The following is a 19579-nucleotide window of genomic DNA, read 5'->3' on the forward strand; positions in this document are numbered from 1 at the left end:
TTCCTTTTCCCCTCAGGAGAGGGCCATCCGTGTGAATAGCTTCTTTGTTCTTTTATTTCCACATGGTCTGAATTTGATTTAACTCTGCGTCTTCCTCCTCAAAGAGGTTGAAATATATCATTGGTTACTTAATGGCCCTTCAAGCACTGAGGCCTTTATTAAATAGCAGCGTGATACCCATGTGATGACAGTGCCGGGGGCCCACAAATCTCTCCCCACTGCTTTGGTGAACACAGCTTCCCGCCACCCCCTGGGCCGCCGGCTCCTTCTGCCTGGAAGGAGACTCAGGGAAGGGGGCACCCCTGCCTGGAGGGCTCCAGGAGCTGGAAGGCGGAGGCCCCTCCCTCACCAGAAAGGAAGACAGTGGTCCCTGGGGCGAAGAGACACCAGCAAGCCAATTCGCCCCTGGCACAGCACCCACCGCACCACGGGACAGATGGCGGACAGTGCACTTGACTTGGCACGGACAAAGACCTGGGTTTGAGTCCTTTGGCCAGCCCAGCCTTGGTTACCTCATCTGTAAAGTAGAAGGCATAAAGCCCCCTTGTCTCAGAGGGTGGCTGGGCAGCTCCTTAAAGTGACAGCAGTAACTCTGCCGCCCTGCGGCAAGGAGGCCTGTGGTCCTACCCTACTGGTTTCTGCAGGTTGACTCGGTCACAAAGTGCCATCTCCGAGCACTTGCCACATGCCAGAAACCCACCAGGAAGTCACTCTCCCTGCCCTCAAGGAGGCTTTCCCTACTTCCAGTTCACCCCCAAAGGCTTCATACACCTGCACACCACAGCCAGAGGGGTCTTTCCAACATACAGAGGTGATTTCTGTCACACACACACACACACACACACACACACACAGAGTTTACAACTTCCCAGCGGTTCCGCAGAACTCTCAGTTTGCAGTTAGGACCTTCATGTCTTGGCCCCTGCCTACCTCTCAGGTGGGTGGCATCATCCCTCACTGTCCCTCCCACAAATTCTGTGTCCCAGCTGCAGGACAAGGTTTGCAGTCCCCCCAAGTTCCCTGTGTTCCAGCTTGCCACCCCGTTACTGGGCTTGCTGAGCCGAGTCTGAATACGGGAACGCTTGCTCAGCCCTCTCCTCCTTTCAGACTCAGCGCGAGGCTCCCTCCTTAGGATGCTTCACTGAGCCCTGCATCTGAGTCCTTCGCCACTGCTCTTCCTCCTCCACGGAGTTGTAATAACTAGAGAGTGAGCTCCCTGCGGGGAGGGGCCCCCAGGGGGTCATCTCCTTGTTTGCCAAGTGCTCAGTGGAGTCCATGGTGCAAAATAAGGGCTCAGGAAATGTCTGAGGAATGAATGAAAAACTCATTTCGGCCTAGGTGAACTGAAAATCTGACGGGAAAGGAGAAAATTAAACAAGCCGTAACAATGAAGTTGACTTGTGCTATGATAAAAGAGGCCTGAAGACAGAGGAGGACGGACGTAGGCAGGAGGAGAGAAGATCAACACAGACTAGCAAAAATAGCAACACCTCACCAATCTGGATCTCCGCTAACTCACTTATCCAGAAAGTAGCGGGAACCCAGAAAAAAGGATTAGAGGCTACATAACAGCCAAAATATGTCAAAAAGACTGACTCCTACTTCCCGGAGTGCCTCTGACACACGAGTGTTTGCCAAAACCTGCAGGTTGACCTCATATCTCCCCACCTCTGCCTCCACCACATTTCCTACAAAACTTCTAATAGAACCCTGAGCATCTCACACTGGACTCATCAGCTATGTCTGCTCCCCCGAGACTGGGGCCTCCAAGGCCACCATGTGTGGCTTTTTTTAGGTCATGCACAAGGGGGCCAGGACGCTGGTCACATGCAGGCATCGTTCATGTTTTGAACACTTTCCATACATTTATAATTCATATATTTATATTTTTTACTCTATAACAAATGAATTATTCATAAAATGTTAGTTATTATATAATATTTACATATTATCATAGGAAAAGGACTTGTTGATTTAAACGGGGGATTCAAAAATATTCTGGCTCAGGAAACAAACATCAGATGATTTTATTTGACAATTTTATAGTTATGACGAGAATCTTCTGGCAAATGGTACTCGTCTTGTTTTAACAAGAAAATATGTATTGTTCCCCTTTGACAAACTGGATTATCAAAAGACTGTTGATCTCTTTTTTTTTTAATTTTATTTATTTATTTATTTGACAGAGAGAGAACACGAGTAGGGGGAGCAGCAGAGGGAGAGGGAGAAGCAGGTTCCCGCTGAGCAGGGAGCCCGCCAAGGGGCTCGATCCCAGGACCCTGGGATCATGACCTGAGTCAAAGGCAGACGCTTAACTGATGGAGCGACCCAAGTGCCCCAAAAGACTGTTGATCTAATAACACCTAAAATAGACTGTGTTTCTAAATTAGATCTGCTTTTACATTGGATATACAATTGGTGAGTACTTTTCATTTTTTTGAAAAACTCCTCATTGGTATTAATGCACTAGTTAAATCACAGTGCAGTTCAATTCAGCTGATGTTTGCTTCTTGTGCCAGAATATTTCTGAATTTTAAGTTAAATCAACAAGTATTTCATTACAATGCTGTGTAAATATTATCTAATAACTAATTTTCATGTATCATCAATAATCCATTTGCTGTAACAAATTCATCATTGAGATGTAAATCATATATTGACTCATCTAATATTTTTTTCCTTGAGGAGGGGTACCTTGTTCTCATTCACACAAAAGGATGGTATGGCCAGTAGTGGCCCTGGTTCAAGGGCAGGGATGGTGTCTACTTGTGTCTTTTTTTTTTTTTTAAGAGAGAGAGCATGCGCAAGCAGGGGTGGGGGCAAGGGGCAGAGGGAGAGGAAGAGAATCTTAGCAGATTCCGTGCCAAGGGAGGAGCCCACATGGGCCCCATCTCACAACCCTGAGAGCATGACCTGAGCCAAAATCAAGAGTCTGATGCTCAGCCGATTAAGCCAGCCAGGCACCCCCCACTTTTTTTAAGTAGGCTCCACACCCAGCATGGAGCCCAACAGAGGGCTTGAACTCACGATCCTGAGATCAAGACCTGAGCTGAGATCAAGAGTCGGACACTTAACTGACTAAGCCACCCAGGCACCCCTAATTGTGTCTCTGTTGCCATTGCCTTGAACAAGGCTTGGGGCACAGTGGACGTACAACATATATTTGAATGAATAATGGAGAACTTCAAGGCCTCAGGATTTAAAATCATATATGTATGCTCTATTTCACTGGACTTCCTAGAAATACTTCTGCACATTCTAATGGAATAGTATTGCATAAACTCTTGAACAACCCTCCTTGGTGACCAGCTGAAGCTTATTCAACTGTCACCCAGCGGGGACCATTCCCCTCTCCCTTTGTTCTCTAGGCACAGAGTACTTTTTCTGAGAAGTCTTAAGAGTAAGAAGCTTTCACAGCTATCACATACCATTAAAGGAACATCGAGACAGTCATAAAGTTTAGTAATTTCTGAGAAAGTGTCATAAAATCCAGTAAGAGGGCAAGGCTTTGAGTGAGTAGTTTCAAATAGAGCCCGAGGTTCCTTAAGAAAGGAACAAGTGCGCAGGCTAAAGAAAGCTGTGTTATCATGGAAAGTAAACCCAGCCCAAACCGAAGACTTGCAGGGGCTTACAAACAGCTGGTTCTCTATTTCTGGCTTGAGTTCTGTGATGCCAGAGATAGGATGAGTTCACTGCCTGGAATCCCTTTATGTCATTTCCCTTTAAAGAAAATAGTCACTTTGAAGGTAGTCCAAAAACACAACACTAGAACCATTACTGATTACACAGTTCAATTCAATTAGCATTTGCTGAATGCCTTCCCTGTGCCAGGCACTGAAGAACTCAAAGACAAATAAGACAAGCTTCCTGCTACTGGATATCCACAGTCTAGGGGGAGAGACAGACCATCTCAATCAACAGTCTTGCCCACCCAGCCCCATCCTGTCCCAGGCAGTACCATCTCTCCCGAGGTATAAGACAGCATCCTAACTTGCCTCTGCCTCTACTCTGGAGCTCCAATCCATTCCCCAGAGGGATATTTTTCAAAAGGCAGGTAGAAATCACCATTCCCCCTGTACACAGGGAATGGTCTGTCTCCACAGTGCCTGCTGGCAAGGCAAGCATCAGATTAGAAGCTCCCATATCAAGCCAGGCCCTATTTGAGGCCACATCCTCAGTGGGTGAACCAGAAGAAAACCTGCCTTGTCTTGGGTGTTGGCTCAGGGAAGGGGAAAAGAGCATCCCCTTGGAATGCCTAATCATACACATGCAAGTCTGGAGTCAAAATTTATATTACGCCTATAATCTTAAAAGTCTAAGATCAAAAATTTAGTTTTCAGTCTTCTAGGTTAGTAGAGCCCTCTGAGCCACTGGCACAAGATGAAAATCCTCACTTTAAACTCAGGTCTCAGAGAATTATCAGAGACTAGAGTTCCAAGGAACATGAGCTCACTGTCAAAAAAGAAAGGTCTAGAAATATCTAAATCGGAATCCCAGAAAGAGAGAAGCAAAACAATGGGTAAGAGACAACATTGTAAGAGAAAACAGATGAGAATTTTCCAGAATTGATAAAAGACAGCAAACCTCAGAGACAAGAGTCCCAACAAATCTCAAGCAGAATAAATAGAAAGAAATCCTCACCCAGGAAGTCATCATGACACAGACAACATTGAAGACAAAGAGAAGATTTTAAAAGCAGCCAGAAGGAAAAAGACACTTCACCAGCAAAAGAAAAAAGTCACCTGAGAACTGACCTCTCAGTAGCAAAAACAGAAGTGAGTAAACAGTGGCATATTCTCAAAGTGCTGAGGTCACACAATATCAACTTAGCACTGTACATGCCGCACACTCTTTCAAGAATGAAGGTAAAAGGAAGGTAACTTTGGACAAACAGAAACAGACAGAGTTTATTACAAATGGCCCCTCACCAAAGGAACTTCTAAGAGATTACTTCCAGAAGAGAGAAAGTGATCCCAGAAGGAAGGTCCAAGTTGTAAAGTGGAATAATAAACAAAGCAAATGGTAAACGTGGGCAAATCTAAAATACACCAAGGCTTTGTAAAAACTAATAATAACGTCTAATTTGTAAAGTTCAAAAAACGGATAAAGTAAGAGAGAAGTAATATGTTGGACAACAAAAGTATGTAAGTCAGGAGGGATGCAACCAAAACGAAATATCCTAAGATCCTTGTGTTGCTAAGAGGAGAGGAAAGATACTAACTTTAGACTTCGTGAAGTTAGTTATACACATATTAAATTCTCTAGGGTAACCACTAGAAGAATAAAAATAGGATGTATAGGGGCGCCTGGGTGGCACAGCGGTTAAGCGTCTGCCTTCGGCTCAGGGCGTGATCCCGGCGTTGTGGGATCGAGCCCCACACCAGGCTCCTCCGCTATGAGCCTGCTTCTTCCTCTCCCACTCCCCCTGCTTGTGTTTCCTCTCTCACTGGCTGTCTCTGTCTCTGTCGAATAAATAAATAAATAAATAAATAATCTTTTTTAAAAAATAAATAAATAAAAATAGGATGTATAACTTCCAGACTAGTACGGGGGAAATGGGAAACGGAAAAGTCAATTCAAAAATATATGAAATCCATAATCAGAGAGGGAAACACTAACATAACTCTTCAGTGGTCAGACAAAAATATCAGGGCTATAAAATTTGTATAATGCAATCCACAAGCTAATCTGAAATATATATGTAAAATACTGCATTCAGTAAGTAGAGGATACACATTCTTTTAAAAAACAAATAGAACATGACCATTTATTAGGCTATAAAGCCAAAAATTGGAAAACCGAGAAATGCAAGTAAGGAGAGAGAACAAAAGAAAGAGAGGAAAGAAAGAACATCCTTTAACCACAATGCTATTAAGATAGAAATTAACAATAAAAAGATAAGCAGAAATAATCTCATATGTTTAGAAACCCTTAAAAAACCACAAAGCTAAATAACTCACAGGCCAAAGAAAAAATCTTCACGAAAACTGCACTAAAAGGTGATTTTTTTAAATGCAACATGGCAAAACCGTGGGTGCAGCCAAAGCGGTACTTAGAGGCAAGTTTGTACTTTTTTTTTTTTTAAGTAAGCTCTCTGCCCAACATGGGGCTTGAACTCATGCCCCCAAGATCAAGAGTCTCATGCTCTATTGACTGAGCCAGTCAGGTGCCCCAAGTCTGTAGTCCTGAATGTTTTATTAGAAAAGATGATAAGCTAAGCATTCAACTTAATGTCAGAAACAGAACAACATAATAAGCCTCAAAAGTAGAAGAAAGGAAATCATAAAGAGCAGAAAGCCATGAAATAGAAAACAAAAATAGAATGGAGATGATCTATAAACCAAAAGCTATTCTTTGGAAAAACTAATCAAATTGAGATCCGTATAAAGTACCGTAAGTGACTAAGCAAGGGTACTTAGCCTAGCCTGGGGTGTGTGGGAGTGGAGGGGGTCAGAAAGACTTATGGAAAAGAGGAGGCATGAGCTGATCCTTGAAGGATGTGTAAGAGTTAGCCAAAGAAAGTAAGGGAACATTCTAAGGAACTGGGAAAATATGACCAAGGTAAAGGGGAATGGCACAGCATGAAGGCTTAAGAGAACCGCACACAGTGCGGTGTTAGTAGTGGATAAAGCTCAAGGCCTGAAATATGTGAAGGAAGTCTAGAGAAGCTTAGGGCTCAGATATTAATCAAAAATATTCAACTGAGTCTTTACTGAATACCCAGTATCATAGGCTAAATACATGATTATATTTTTTAATGCTGGCAACAGACAAGTCCATGAGGTACAACTGTATTACGCCCATTCTTTAAATAAAGAAACTGAGATTCAGAGCAAAATTTCCCCATGGTAACACAGTGAGTTATTTCAAACCCATATCTGCATGGTTCCAAAGTCCATGCTACACTACATCTCAGGTCATGGAAGTCTTCCTACGCACCTTTTATAAGGAGCCTGAACTTTATTCTTGAGGCAAATATTCAAATTTATCCCACCGAAACCAAAACTCACTCTTACGGTGAAAGTCTGGAATGGCATTACAGCCACCACGACTCTCTGCCACCAGGACAGAGTCCACTTCGGACAGGTGTCCAAAGAGTCGATGGACCAGTCACAGGCCATATTGCAACGCAGAGCGATCACAGGAGGCACTGGGCTAACGTGAGTTCCTGAGGCATATTTACAATTACGACCTGGGAGGCAAGTACTGTTCAATGACGAGAACTGGATAAGCACACGGCACTTTTTCAACACCTTTATTGAAATACAATTCACATACCACACAATTCACCCATGTCAAGGGTACAGTTCAACAGTGTTTAGCACAGTCATGGAGTTGTGAGACCATCAGCACAACCGATATTAAGACATTTTCATCACCCCCAAAGAAAAATCCTATGCTAGCAGTTCGCGCCCAGCTTCCCCAACAAAAGCCTCCCCCACCCTAGGCAACCACTAACCTACTTTCTCTGTACAGGTTTCTCTATTCTGAGCGTTTCATATAAATGGAAACACATCGTGTGTGGTCTCTGTGGCTGGCTTCTTTCACGTAAGATGTTTTCAAGGCTCATCCGTGTTGTGGCAGGTATCTGTGCATTCCTTTAATGGCCAAATAATATTCCACCGCATGGATAGACCACGTTTTGTTTACCTGTCAGCTCATAGATACTTGGTTGCTTCCGCTTTTTGCCTATTGTGAATAATGCTACCATGAACATTAGCATACGTGCTTTCTAGTGAACATACGTGTTCATTTCTCTCGGGTATATATCTAGGAGCAAATAACTGGGATGTAGCAATTTCACGTTTACCATTTGGAGGACCTGCCACACCGTTTTTCAAACGGCATTTTATATTCCTACCAAGACTGTATGAGGGCTCCAATTTCTCCATAGCCTCACCAACACTTATGATTTGCCTTTTTAGACATCCTAGTAGGTACAAAGTGGTATTTCATCGTGGTTTTGATTTTCATTCCCCTAATGGCTAGTGATGGCTGTGACATTTTAATACAACCTTTAATGTGTCCTTTTTTTTCCACACCAGAGATATTTTGACAAAACCCAAGAGATAAAGAAATAACTTATTGGAACTTTCCACAGCTTCATTGCCCAACTGTATGCAAAACGCTTAAACCTTAGCTCATGGGAAGAAGATCCAGGAGCTAGATGTGGGGAGGGGGTCAAGGGTAGAGAGTAGTCCAGCATGTCCACTGAGCACATTATCTGAAAATTTTAAAATTGGCTTTACATTCTAATGCGGCGATTTCCATTTAGACATAATAGCTACACAAAAACAGCCGTATCGAAATGCCCTGCTTTGAACTAGGAATAATTATCAGAACTAGATTTGGCGAAGGGGGAAAGATTCGCCTAGTTCACTCTCTTCTCCAATATTTGTCATTACATCTTTCAGAAGCAGGAACTTGGAGGAGCTCTCATATGCTGTTGAGTAGAAACTGCGACAATTCTTGGAAAGCAAATTAGTGATACGTTCCAGAAGCCTGAAAATATACATGTCCTTTCACCCAAATATTTCATTTCTGCAAAGTTTATTTTAAGAAAGTAATTTAAAATGTAGGGGAAAGGGACTCCAGAAATTTTTTTCACAGAGGAATCAGTCTAAACGTTTACTAACATGAAAATAAATAAATAAATTTCACTCAGTGAGATTTTTTTTAACCATTAAGATAACATTTCTGAAAGTGTTTATAGAATAGGAAAATGTCTAAAAAAATTCCCAGCGTCTAGTTCTAAGCTGTATGTGTCAGGGTATAACACCTCCGAAGGCCGAGAGAGCTGACATGGAACCAAGACTCACTATGTAGTGGCTTTGGCATGCAGGTTATATGTTATTAAACATATATTATTAAAATGGAACAACCACCCGATGAGACAAGCATGATGCCCCATGTGTCAGAACTAATAAATGGGGGGGGGGGGAGTCCAAACCCAAATCTAACCCCGTACCATACTGACAACTATCAAGCAGAAACAATGAAGTCTACTATACTCACTGCACAAAGTTCAAGTCAATTAGATGAATGTATGTAAAAGTTCCACATAAAACATCTAGCTCTGGGGTGCCTGGGTGGCTCAGTTGGTTAAGCTCAGTTGGTTTGGGCTCAGGTCGTGATCTCAGGGTCCTGAGATTGAGCCCTGTGTCAGGCTCTGCGCTGGGCATGGAGTCTGCTTAAGATTCTCTCTCTCCCTCTGTCCCTTCCCCCTTCCCTCTCAAAGAAAAAAGAAAAAAACCCATCTAGCTCCATAGAAATATAAGACCCTAAGGTTCTCCACACAGCCTGTGAATCCATTAGAAGTTTCACAGCATCTGAAGATAGAATTGTGTGTGTTTTATATCCTCTTGAGCCAACAAGTCAACAGTTTAAGTAAGGACTGCTCTTAGTGAACAGGAATGAAAAAATTTTTAATTAGAATAAGGTAGATTATGCAAGGCAAATGATTATCTATTATATGTTTAAATAATCAACAGGGGAAAGGCTTACAATGCATATGAGACAAAAAGTAATTATCCATAATATTTATAAACCAAGAAGAAAAACATCAACATGAGCAAACTATAAACATAAACAACCCAAAAGATAAATGAACAAAGAATCCATTTAGGGATTCCGCAGTAGTACACAGGCCTAGTAAGTCTACAGAAAGCCCGACCTCACTGACAAGCAGAGAAATGTAAATCAGAAGGACACATTTTTACCTATCTGTTGGGCAAAGATTGAGAAGATCACTAGGAGACGGCACTGCAGAGGAGAGGAGAAGACAGGCACTCTCGACATTGCTGGTGGCATCTGATGGTGGCCAGCAAAACACAAAGTGCGTATACCGTCTGACCCAACGATTCCTAGGAATTTATCCTACAGAAGTATTTGTACGAATAAACACTTACTGTCTGAACAACGATGTCCACCGTGCCTTTCTTTGTAATTGCAAGGAGGAAGTGTGGAAACGATATCCATCAATAAATTTTATGAGGGCATATCCGTAAAGTGGACTAGTAGATTGTTATTGACATGAAATGCACCTATACTTACTGGCAGAGAAAGATGTCCACGCTAAAAATCAGCTGCCGAACGCTGCACATATTGTTCGACGGCAGCACTTAAAATCACGTAGGTTTGTATTTATACCCTCTACATGGATCTCTGGCATCTCCACATATGATTCATAGTGCGGTGGTCGTCAGCACCGTTCGCCGGGTATTTGATTATCCCCTTGATACCCGCATGGTAGGACCGCACACCCCCAAGCCCTGTGAGGTTAGCCATGCCCTGTAACGCTTTGGTGAATGAAATGTGAGCACAGTCACTTCTGGGTAGAAGTCTTAAGTCAGTGCCCAACGTGCCCATTCCCTTCCCCTCAGCGACTCAGTGGAGCAGGTGTTGAGCTGGAAGCACGGGTCTCTGGATAATCAAAATGCTGAGCGCCCCCCCTCCCTCCCCACCAACCCGCACGGAATCCCTGAGTATGAGCGAGAAATCAACTTTTTGTTGTTATTAAGCCCCTGATATATTGTGGTTGCTTGTTACCAGAGCACAATTTAGTTATCCAGACACATTCAGGAATAAGAAAAAATTCTGGAAAGATACATACCAAACTGTAACAGTGGTGTTGCCTCTTAGGGAGAAGAGTTAGAAAGGAAGGGGATGGGGTGAGGAGTGGGGGTTTAGGGGGCTTATTTTATATACTTGGGGACTGTATACATTTTGTATAAGCACATATTGCTTTTGGAAATTGAACGAATTTATTTATAAGTAACCTAAGATGTCCAGAAAATTAACCATTGTTGCTTTTTTAGATTCCAATAAACCATGGTGCTGACACAACGAGAAATAAAATTCCCCTATAAGCATAAAGAACAAAATAGGAAAACTGTCCTTCATAAGAGTTCTAGGCAGACGGACAGAAGGACTTTCTGGAAGAGTAACATTCTAGGGAATCGGGATAATGGGCACAGGAGAAAAACTGTCCTATTCTTCCAGCCCCATGAAGAAAGAGGAGGTTTATTCGGATGACAGAGAAGCAGATGGGGATAGAGAAAGAGTTGTCAGAACTGCCTGCTAGGGCTTACAAAGGCATTTATAACAATTACTAGATAATGGTTCAAACACACCCAGGGAAACAAACACGCACACAAACAGCAGGCGAGGCAGCTGTTACAGCCAAGACACAACGATGTGACGTGAAAGGAGAGGTATTAGTCCACCTGGAATAGAGAAACACGATTACTGTTCTCTCCAGCAAAACACTGATCTTTGCAGAGGAATCTCAGGGACGTAACTTGGCTGCAGGGGAACAACCACAGGAAGGGAGGAGTTCAAAACTAATGAAAGGACAAGCAAGGTTATTTGCCTGTTCACACCAGCATGTTTGTGTTATAAAACTTAATGGAGATGTCACAGAAATTCACTGGAGGGAAAGCCCAACAGGTATTCCGACTGGAAACACAGGCACTTTAAAGATTTCCTGATTTAACCCTCCAAACAACCCTGCCAAGTATGTGATGTTCATTCCTAGAGATGAGAAACCTTTGGCTCAGAGAGGTAAAGCAAGTCGTCCACGGTCACAGAGCCAAGATTCAAACCCATGTCTCGCTATGGTCTTTCCAGAGTCACTGGGGAGGACTGCAGGGATGACAGTAAAGAATCAAGAAATCAGCCCAGGAAATCCACATCTCTTCCACGCAGCTAGTGGGTATAGTCACAGACACAACCTCAATCCTCCCTGTGAAGTCAAACAGCTGCAGTAAGTTTCCCACGGTGATGTATCTGATGATTAATACACCAAAGTGTGAGGAAAGGCACCAGGTTCAAAACAGCGGCTTTAAGTTTTTCAATTAAATTCACAGAACCTTAAAAGTATAATTGGTTCAAAAAGTGTAAGTCCATGTTATCTTAAACATTTTAAACCTAGACTACATCACGTTGACATTCATTTAAAATGTAACTGTCCTGGGGCACTCGGGTGGCTCAGTCAGTGAAGCGTCTGCCTCTGGCTCAGGTCATGATCCCAGGGTCCTGGGATCAAGCCCCACATCGGGCTCCCTGCCCAGCAGGGAGCCTGCTTCTCCCTCCCCCTGCTCTTGCATTCTTGCTCTCTTGCGCTCTCTTGCTCTCTCTCTCTCTCCTTCTCAAATAAATAAATAAAATCTTAAAAAAATTAAAAAATAAATAAAATAAAATGTAACTGGCCCTTATCCACAGTGACCTGTATGTGTTTTTGGTATTTGCTGCATCCCAAGAGCCCAAATACAGTCTGGCACAGAGTAGGTCTCAAAGTATTTATGAAACGATTCCAATGAGCTGGTCATAGAAATTGTGGTTAACCGGTAACCTTTACATGCAGACCAAATTCTATAATCGTTTTTTCTAGTTTTTACAAAGTAGATCAAATAACCAATGTCTGTAATTGCTCAAAGGAAGAAAAACGGCTAACATTTACGAACTACGGACAGCGTGTCAAGCATTGGGTTAAGGCAATTTACATACATTCCCTTATTTAATCTCACAAAAATTGTGCAAGGCAGGTGTCACTTGACTTGTTACAGGTCAAGAAACTGAGGCTCAGATTCTATATTTAGTACACAATCGGCTGGGTCACACAAGTCATCAGTAGCGAGGATTTTCACTCAACTGCCTGAATGCAAAGCCCGTGCTCGCTCCAGCGCACAACGCTCTCCCTCTAGAGACGGCACATAAAGAGTGGGCAGTTACTATTATCGTATGTTCTTTTCAAAGAATAGATTTAAAAGAGAAAGAAAATGTATGACTGAATTTTTGCGTTCAACTTCTGCTGGTACAAACCCAGAATCGAGAAGGCTACCAAAATTGAGGCTATTTACCATAGAGCGTATGTTTACATAACATGGGAAACAGCTCTAGCAATTATCGGCTAAAACACCAAAATTTTAATTTGTCCTCGCCATTGAACTTGAATATGAGCCCCTGGAACTCGTTTTTTAAAGGACCGTTTGAGGTGTTAGTGTGGGTTCGTGAAGCTACTGCACATACCGTGCTGTTCAAACAACGGCGGGAGAGAATTGTGATTTTTACGGCAATGACAGGCTCCACTGCAAAGGAAAAATTCTGGGGGACGAGGCATTAAAATAGCATGTCTGCTGAAGGGAGAGCATTTGATGGAGTGGGATATAAAGCGTCCTTACATATAATGCTGTTTTCAAAAAACGAAATGTAAACTGCAATGACTATCATTGAGACGAGAAAGGGAGGTGAGATTAAACTACCCAATTTTTCACTTTGTCCTCCACCTTCTTCCAGAAGGAATGAGATGCAGCGATTCACAGAGCAGATCACATTCCATAGAGGAGCAAGGCAACTCAGCTCGGCAAATGGCACCCGAACTGCTTCTCCTCTGTGGGCAGCAACAAGATAGGAATTGGAAGGTGCAGGCACCAAATGCTCCCCCGGCCAGGCAGGATATATTTCAACGTGTTTTATTTTAAGTCCTATTTGCAATATCGCTCTCTTGGTTCTGAGCGACTCCACTGTCATTTGAGAGTTATGAGTCAGACAAATGGGAGGGTTAACGAGTGGAGAATTATAAAACACACCAACAAGTGTGCTTTGGAACAAGACAGACCACTATTTGAACCCTGACTCTCCCCCTTACTTGCTGTGCCCACCTCAGTGTCTTCAAGCATTATCTGGGACTAATAATAATAGAGTAACTCCTGGCAGGGTGGATTTTAGCAAAGGATTAGCAAAGAAGACAGTGTAGGGTTGCACACTGGTTCCAGGCACAGCCCCTGGGTGGTTTTACCAATTGTTACCTGTGGCCTTGGACTAGTCCTGCACCAACCTCTCCCTAAGCCTCAGTTTCCTCATCTGTAATTTGGAAATGATAACAGGATCTACTTCGGGGGTTGCGGTAAGGATTACATAAAACAATCTATAGTAAATGTCTGATATAATTTTTAATGATTCTAAAACACTTAGTACAATGCCTGGCACTTAACAGATATTTAATAAACAGGAACTAATATTATATACGTTATAAATAGGACAATATAACAAGTGTAGGCATCGTCTAAAGAAGGGTGGATAAAGTTCAGAAAACGACCCATGATTTGGAGTCTCTGAAACAAAGAGCTCACACTGTAATAGATCTTGGGACAGGGCTTATGCAAGCTAGTATCAACAAAGGTCCTTCTATGGAACTCTCAGCGCCCTCGTTCATGTGAGCCAGCTGGTGGCCATGGCACCACTGTGCACGTATACACAACCTATATCTCCAAGGAGGGCAGCTCATAACAAGCGTGGCATCTATTCTCCTTGGTGTCTTTTCCCTAAGGTTTCTTTACTGATGGTGTCAGAACTGCAAACGAATACACAGGGGATGGAGAGAGAGACTCATGCAAGTGGAAGAAGACCATACAAGTCCATAAATATTCACTGAGCATCTACTCTGGGCCAGGAACCACCCCTCTCTTTCATGCTGCAACTTCAATAGTGACTCCACAAAACTGATTGCTATTCTAAAATAAACTTTCGCCTTATCCATTAAGTTCACGAGCCGACATTTGTGAATTTTCCTTTGAGAAGCAAAATCAACGTCGTAGACACGGTTGGATTAGACCTGACCAGAGTGGACAGAACGGAAAACAGAATCATCAGAGAGTTGGCGTGGTTCACCTGGGGCTGAGAGAGTGGGCAAGAGAAGCTGAGGCTATATATGGCGAGATCCTGTAATCATATCAGGCAGAAGCTCAAGCTTCTTGGCGTGGCCTCCAACGTCCTCCGTGATCTGGCCCCTTCATCATCTCTTCTGCTCTCCCACACGCTCCCTATGTTGCCATCATCCCATTCTGCACACAAAAGCTGATCCATGCTCCCTGCCTTTGTTCCTACCCTGTATGCAATGGCCTTCACCCATTCAACGCCCAGGCTGGACTGCCAATTGTGCGCACGTCTGTCCCTCACAGTGGGGGCTGCTGGAGGGCAAGGAGTGAATCCCAGTCACACCTAGATCTATAACTCCAACCCAGGGTCTGCAGGTAGAGATCCAGTAGGAAACAGTGAGAAGAGCCCAGAACTGAAGGCTGGTTTCAAATGGGGCGTCTGTTTCAAACGCTAGCTCCGCCACTAATCAGCCATATGACCTTGGATAAGTTAACCTCTGTGTACTTCAATTTCCTCTTCCGTAAAATGGAGACAATGAGGCACTTCAGTGGGTTGCTGGGAAAATCAAATCACTGTAGATACATAAAGCACTTAGAAGAGTATCTGGCGCAGGGGAAGGGTTATGTAAGTCGTCACAGTAGCTGACATTCACAATCACCGTTGTTAAGTGTATGTGTGATACAGAAAAGTGAAGGAGGAAGGGAGTCGGAGCAAATGTTGAATTCGCACACTGGCTACGTGCTGCCCCTCACTATGCACTCACAAAGGAAACACTTCTACCCTGGTTGGTGTTCATGACCTTATTCTTAACCTGGGCTACCCGCCCACTCCTACCAAAGCCGGCCAGCTGGGTACCCCCAAATCCTGCAGCAATAGCACAGCATGACACACAAGAGACACCACGCAATCCCTTGTGTCCCAGCCCCCAGGGGAGATATGCCTGCTCCTTGAACATCAGGGCTGAACGTTACAGATGATCTTGTCCAACCTCACCCCTGTAACAGATGGGGAAACTGAGGCCTAGAGAGGTAGTGTCTGCACTTTGTTAGTACCTGCTTTATACATGTTACTTGTCATACAGTCCACTTTATAGTAGGTACTAAAAATACCATAATCACAGTTTAAAGCCGGAAGGAACTTAAAGTTTACCCAGTCCAGTACTTTTGAAACTCCACATTCTAGGGTATCAAGATGAAATGTGAGCTCTGTGGCCAGTTTCATCATTCGGTGAATATTTATTGAACACCTACGATGTGCCCCAAGTCAAACACCATTCCTGCCCTCACAGGAGGGCCAGGACCTCACAGACCATAGGGAAGAGTGATATTAAGTGAATAATCACGCATCTAAGAGTAAAGTCCTATTGTGGCGAGTGAATTTGTTTTAAAACATACCAGAAGGAGCAACTCCACTTACATGCCAATATGCTTTCCGAGCGAGAAGAAAAAGGCAGGGCTGGGGTTGGGGCGGGTGGGGGGGAGTTACAGGTACTGCCTGGAAAGTGCCCCCTACACTGGGTTCACCCGTGCAAGGGTCTCAGGTAGACTAACATTACCGTCATGCGGCTGCCACAGGAGAGCCTGGGAACCACTAAACTAGCCGGCCCAACCTACCCCCATTTGATAGGCAGACGGAGAGGCCTTAAGAGTTTAACTCACTTGCCAAACTAGCAGAGCCGATAAACTGAAGAAACTTAAACTCGTGCAGCGGCTCTCACAGCCTTCCAAAAACAAGTTCACATCCCACAGCCTGGCCCACGGTCTGACCCCTGCTCATTTCTCCAGCCTCACCTCAGCACCATCCTGCCACGCACTCATATCCAGCCACACTGAACTACATGCAGAGCCCCAAATGTACCTCCACTATGCCCATACTCTGTCCCCTACCAGAGATCCAAAGTCGACAGCCCCTAAACAACTCCCACTCCTTTTCAGCACTCAGAAGTCAGCTTACATCTCTCTCCTCCAGGAAGCTCTTCTTGAGATGGCCTTCCTCTTCTCCCACAGCGCTCACACCTTTACATAGGGACAGGGAGACACGCATCACATAATGTATTCATCCATTCAACAAGTATTTATTGAACACCTTCTATGTGCCAAGCACCCAAGGACACAGCAGTAAGTAAAGCCCCTGCCCTCGTGGAGCTTACATTCTAATAAGGGAAACAGGTAATAAACAAACAATACACAACATAGTGTCCAGTAGAGTTTAGTGCTATGAAAAAATTTAAAAAATAAGAGCAAGGGTTGGAGGAGGGATCACAGGGGAAGGCTTCTCTGAAGAGGTGGCATTTGCTCAGAGATCGAAAGTGACAGAGGGAGCCATGCAAATAACTGGGGAAAGAGCATTTCAGGAAGCAGCAGCAAAGACCCTATAATCACTGCAATGATTTTCTTTACTTGTGTTTTATCCCTTCTGAACTATAAGGTCCTTGAGGGCAGAGGTTACATCTTAAGCGTCCTTGATGCCCAGGGTCCAGCATCCACAGCCAACACTCATAGACTGAGTCCGTGAACCTGGCATGCATGCTTGCTGGTTTCTGAGTCCTGGCTCCATCTCTCAAGATCTAGTCAGCTGCATGTCTCTCTCTCCCACAGGGCTAAGCTAAGCACAGGCCCTCCTTGGGCCAGTCAGGCTTGCCTGGTTCTGTGGTCTGGTTTCAGTCCTTGATTCTCATTAGGACCATGGCACTGACAAGTCCTCCAAATCTATGTTGCTCTGGCCCTCATATCTCTGGCCCAGACCTGGGATCCTGTTCAGAACTGGGAACCCTTCTTCCAGGTTTCCTGGGCATGGAAGTCCTCTTCTGAATCCCAAGCCCCAGGCCTGGAGACCCTGACACCAGGGGAATAGGGAATGGGGAGTCAGACTCCTCCAGTGGCTAACCCCTACCGACCTGGAAGTCTGTCCTGCCTGATTCTTGACTTCCCTCCAAACTACATGACTCCTTCCTGTTGGGACATCAACCTTCTGACCTCATCAGTCCTTTCTATGGCCATCTCTCTGTGTGTTCCAACTTCATAAAACCATTCCTGAATGTCTGCCATAGCCGAAGCACAGAGCTAAGCACCTGAATCTTCTTGTTGCCTGCTGCAGAATCCTGTTCCATCAGCAGACCATCCGAGTCTCCCCTAAATCACAATCCCACCACTCCTGGCACCCTGTTAAATAGCCTTAGAAGCTGAAAATAAAGTCACGTGGCTTTATCCAGTCAGCCAACTCCATCAGGCACCCCTCTGTGTCACTGGTGCATCGCAGCCCCCGCCAGCTCTAAAATGGGTTCAGGGATGAATAACCCATTCCTTCATTCACCCTTTCACCCACCGCTTACTGACATGCACTATATGCCAAGCCCTGGAATGTAAAGTACAGCTCCTGCGCTGATGATGATGGTGGTGGCAGTAACACCGACGGAGGAAGAGAGAGGGGAAAGGGTGGTAGACGAGTTACCAGTTATTGCACACTTCTGCGTTGCTCTAATAGGCAGTGAGTCTTCTAATACTAACAAGAGACAAGCATTATTAGCTTCACCTCACAGAAAGGAAACAGGCATAAGAGGTGAAACAACTTGCTCAAAGTCACACAGCGAAGTGGCAGGGTCTGGTGAGACCCTAAGTCTGTCCGCCTCCAAAGTACCAACTGTTCAACTGCCACACAGTAAGTGCTGAATAAAGAGAACTTAGATGAAGAAGTGAAAGAGAGGGTACCGGGCCCCCAGGACCTAAAGCTGGTGGAGGAGACAGACAGACATATGAGCTAAGATCTGCAATGGAGGGGAGCGCTGATGGTTAGAAGCCAGAACTGTAGGGGAGCCAGGGGAAGGAGTGGCTAACTTGACCTGGAGCGGGCTGAAAGCCTTCTGGAGGAAGTGACTTTAGGAGCCAGGCCTTGAAGGATGAGCACTTGGAGCGTGGCGCTCAGCAGCTCAGCCCTCAGCCCTGGCCTGGGCCGCGGCAGGTCCTCCGAGGTCGAACGGTCCACCCTCCCGCCGTGCCCACGCGGCCGGGCCGGGCCTCACCTCCTTCCACTTGAGCTGGCGGATGCTGATCTTCAGGGCGTCCAGGGAGGTCCTGGCCTTGGAGCTGTCCACGGTGACCGGCCTCTGGGAGCAGTACTCGTCCGCCGAGCGGCCCGAGCTCCGCCGGCAGCCCCGGCCCTTGCTCCGGGGCTTCCGGTGGGGGCAGAGACCCCGAGCCCGCGCCGGCTGCGGCTTGGCCAGGGGCAGCGTGGGCGCCGGCCGCGGGACGACACGGGCGTCCCCCTCCTCGGCCGCGCGGGGCTGCGCCCGGGCCCGCTCCTTGGGCTGCTTCTCCGGCGCCTTGCGCTCCGGCTCCCCAGCCGCGCCCGAGTCCACGCCGACCTGCTCCGCCGCCGCCGGCGCTTCGGCCACGGCCACCGCCTCCGCCGCCCACCCGGCCGCCAGCTCCTTCTCGGAGCTGCCCCGCTGCATGGCGCTCAGGGCCGGTGCCAGCGCCAGTGCCACCGCCGCCGCCGCCGCTCCGCCGCCCCGGCCCGCGACCAAACTGCCGCCGCTGCCACGCGCTCCCCGCCCGAGCCCGTTGCCATGATCGCTCAGGCTTCGGTTGACAAGGGCAGTCGCCTCCTCGGGACGGGGCCCGGGAAGGGACAATCGCCGCCGGAGCCGCGGCGACCTCATAGGCGGCGGCGCCCACGTGATCAGGCCTGTCACAGAGGCGGTGGCGGCCATCTTGGAAGAAGGCGGAAAGCAGCCTGGGCCCGCCCACCCGCCGGCGGAGATCGCGCTGGCTTTCTGCGGGCGCAGAACTTGGAGAGGCGGAGGGGAGATCGAGTTTACGAGCGTGTTGTGCATTTGTGGGGCTCCTGACCCCGGGGGCTGCGGAGGAGAGACGAAAATCTCAAACAAGAGGCCCACTTTCCCCCACCCCCATACACAGTCGTT

At 45.9% G+C, this 19579-nt stretch overlaps 1 protein-coding gene across 1 annotated transcript in view; it reads right to left on the reverse strand.

Moving 5' to 3' along the window:
- The window catches only part of TTLL11 (tubulin tyrosine ligase like 11), a 222707-nt gene extending 203599 nt beyond the window's left edge, over nt 1–19108 (reverse strand). Inside the window, exon 1 of the mRNA XM_040631834.1 lies at nt 18677–19108. Coding sequence (XP_040487768.1) covers nt 18677–19108 — 432 coding nt within the window. The remainder of the gene's footprint in view (nt 1–18676) is intronic.
- Between the last annotated feature and the right edge of the window lie 471 nt (nt 19109–19579).

The sequence above is a fragment of the Ursus maritimus genome, unplaced genomic scaffold (genome assembly GCF_017311325.1).
Source record: "Ursus maritimus isolate PB19 unplaced genomic scaffold, ASM1731132v1 scaffold_17, whole genome shotgun sequence".
NCBI lineage: Eukaryota > Metazoa > Chordata > Mammalia > Carnivora > Ursidae > Ursus > Ursus maritimus.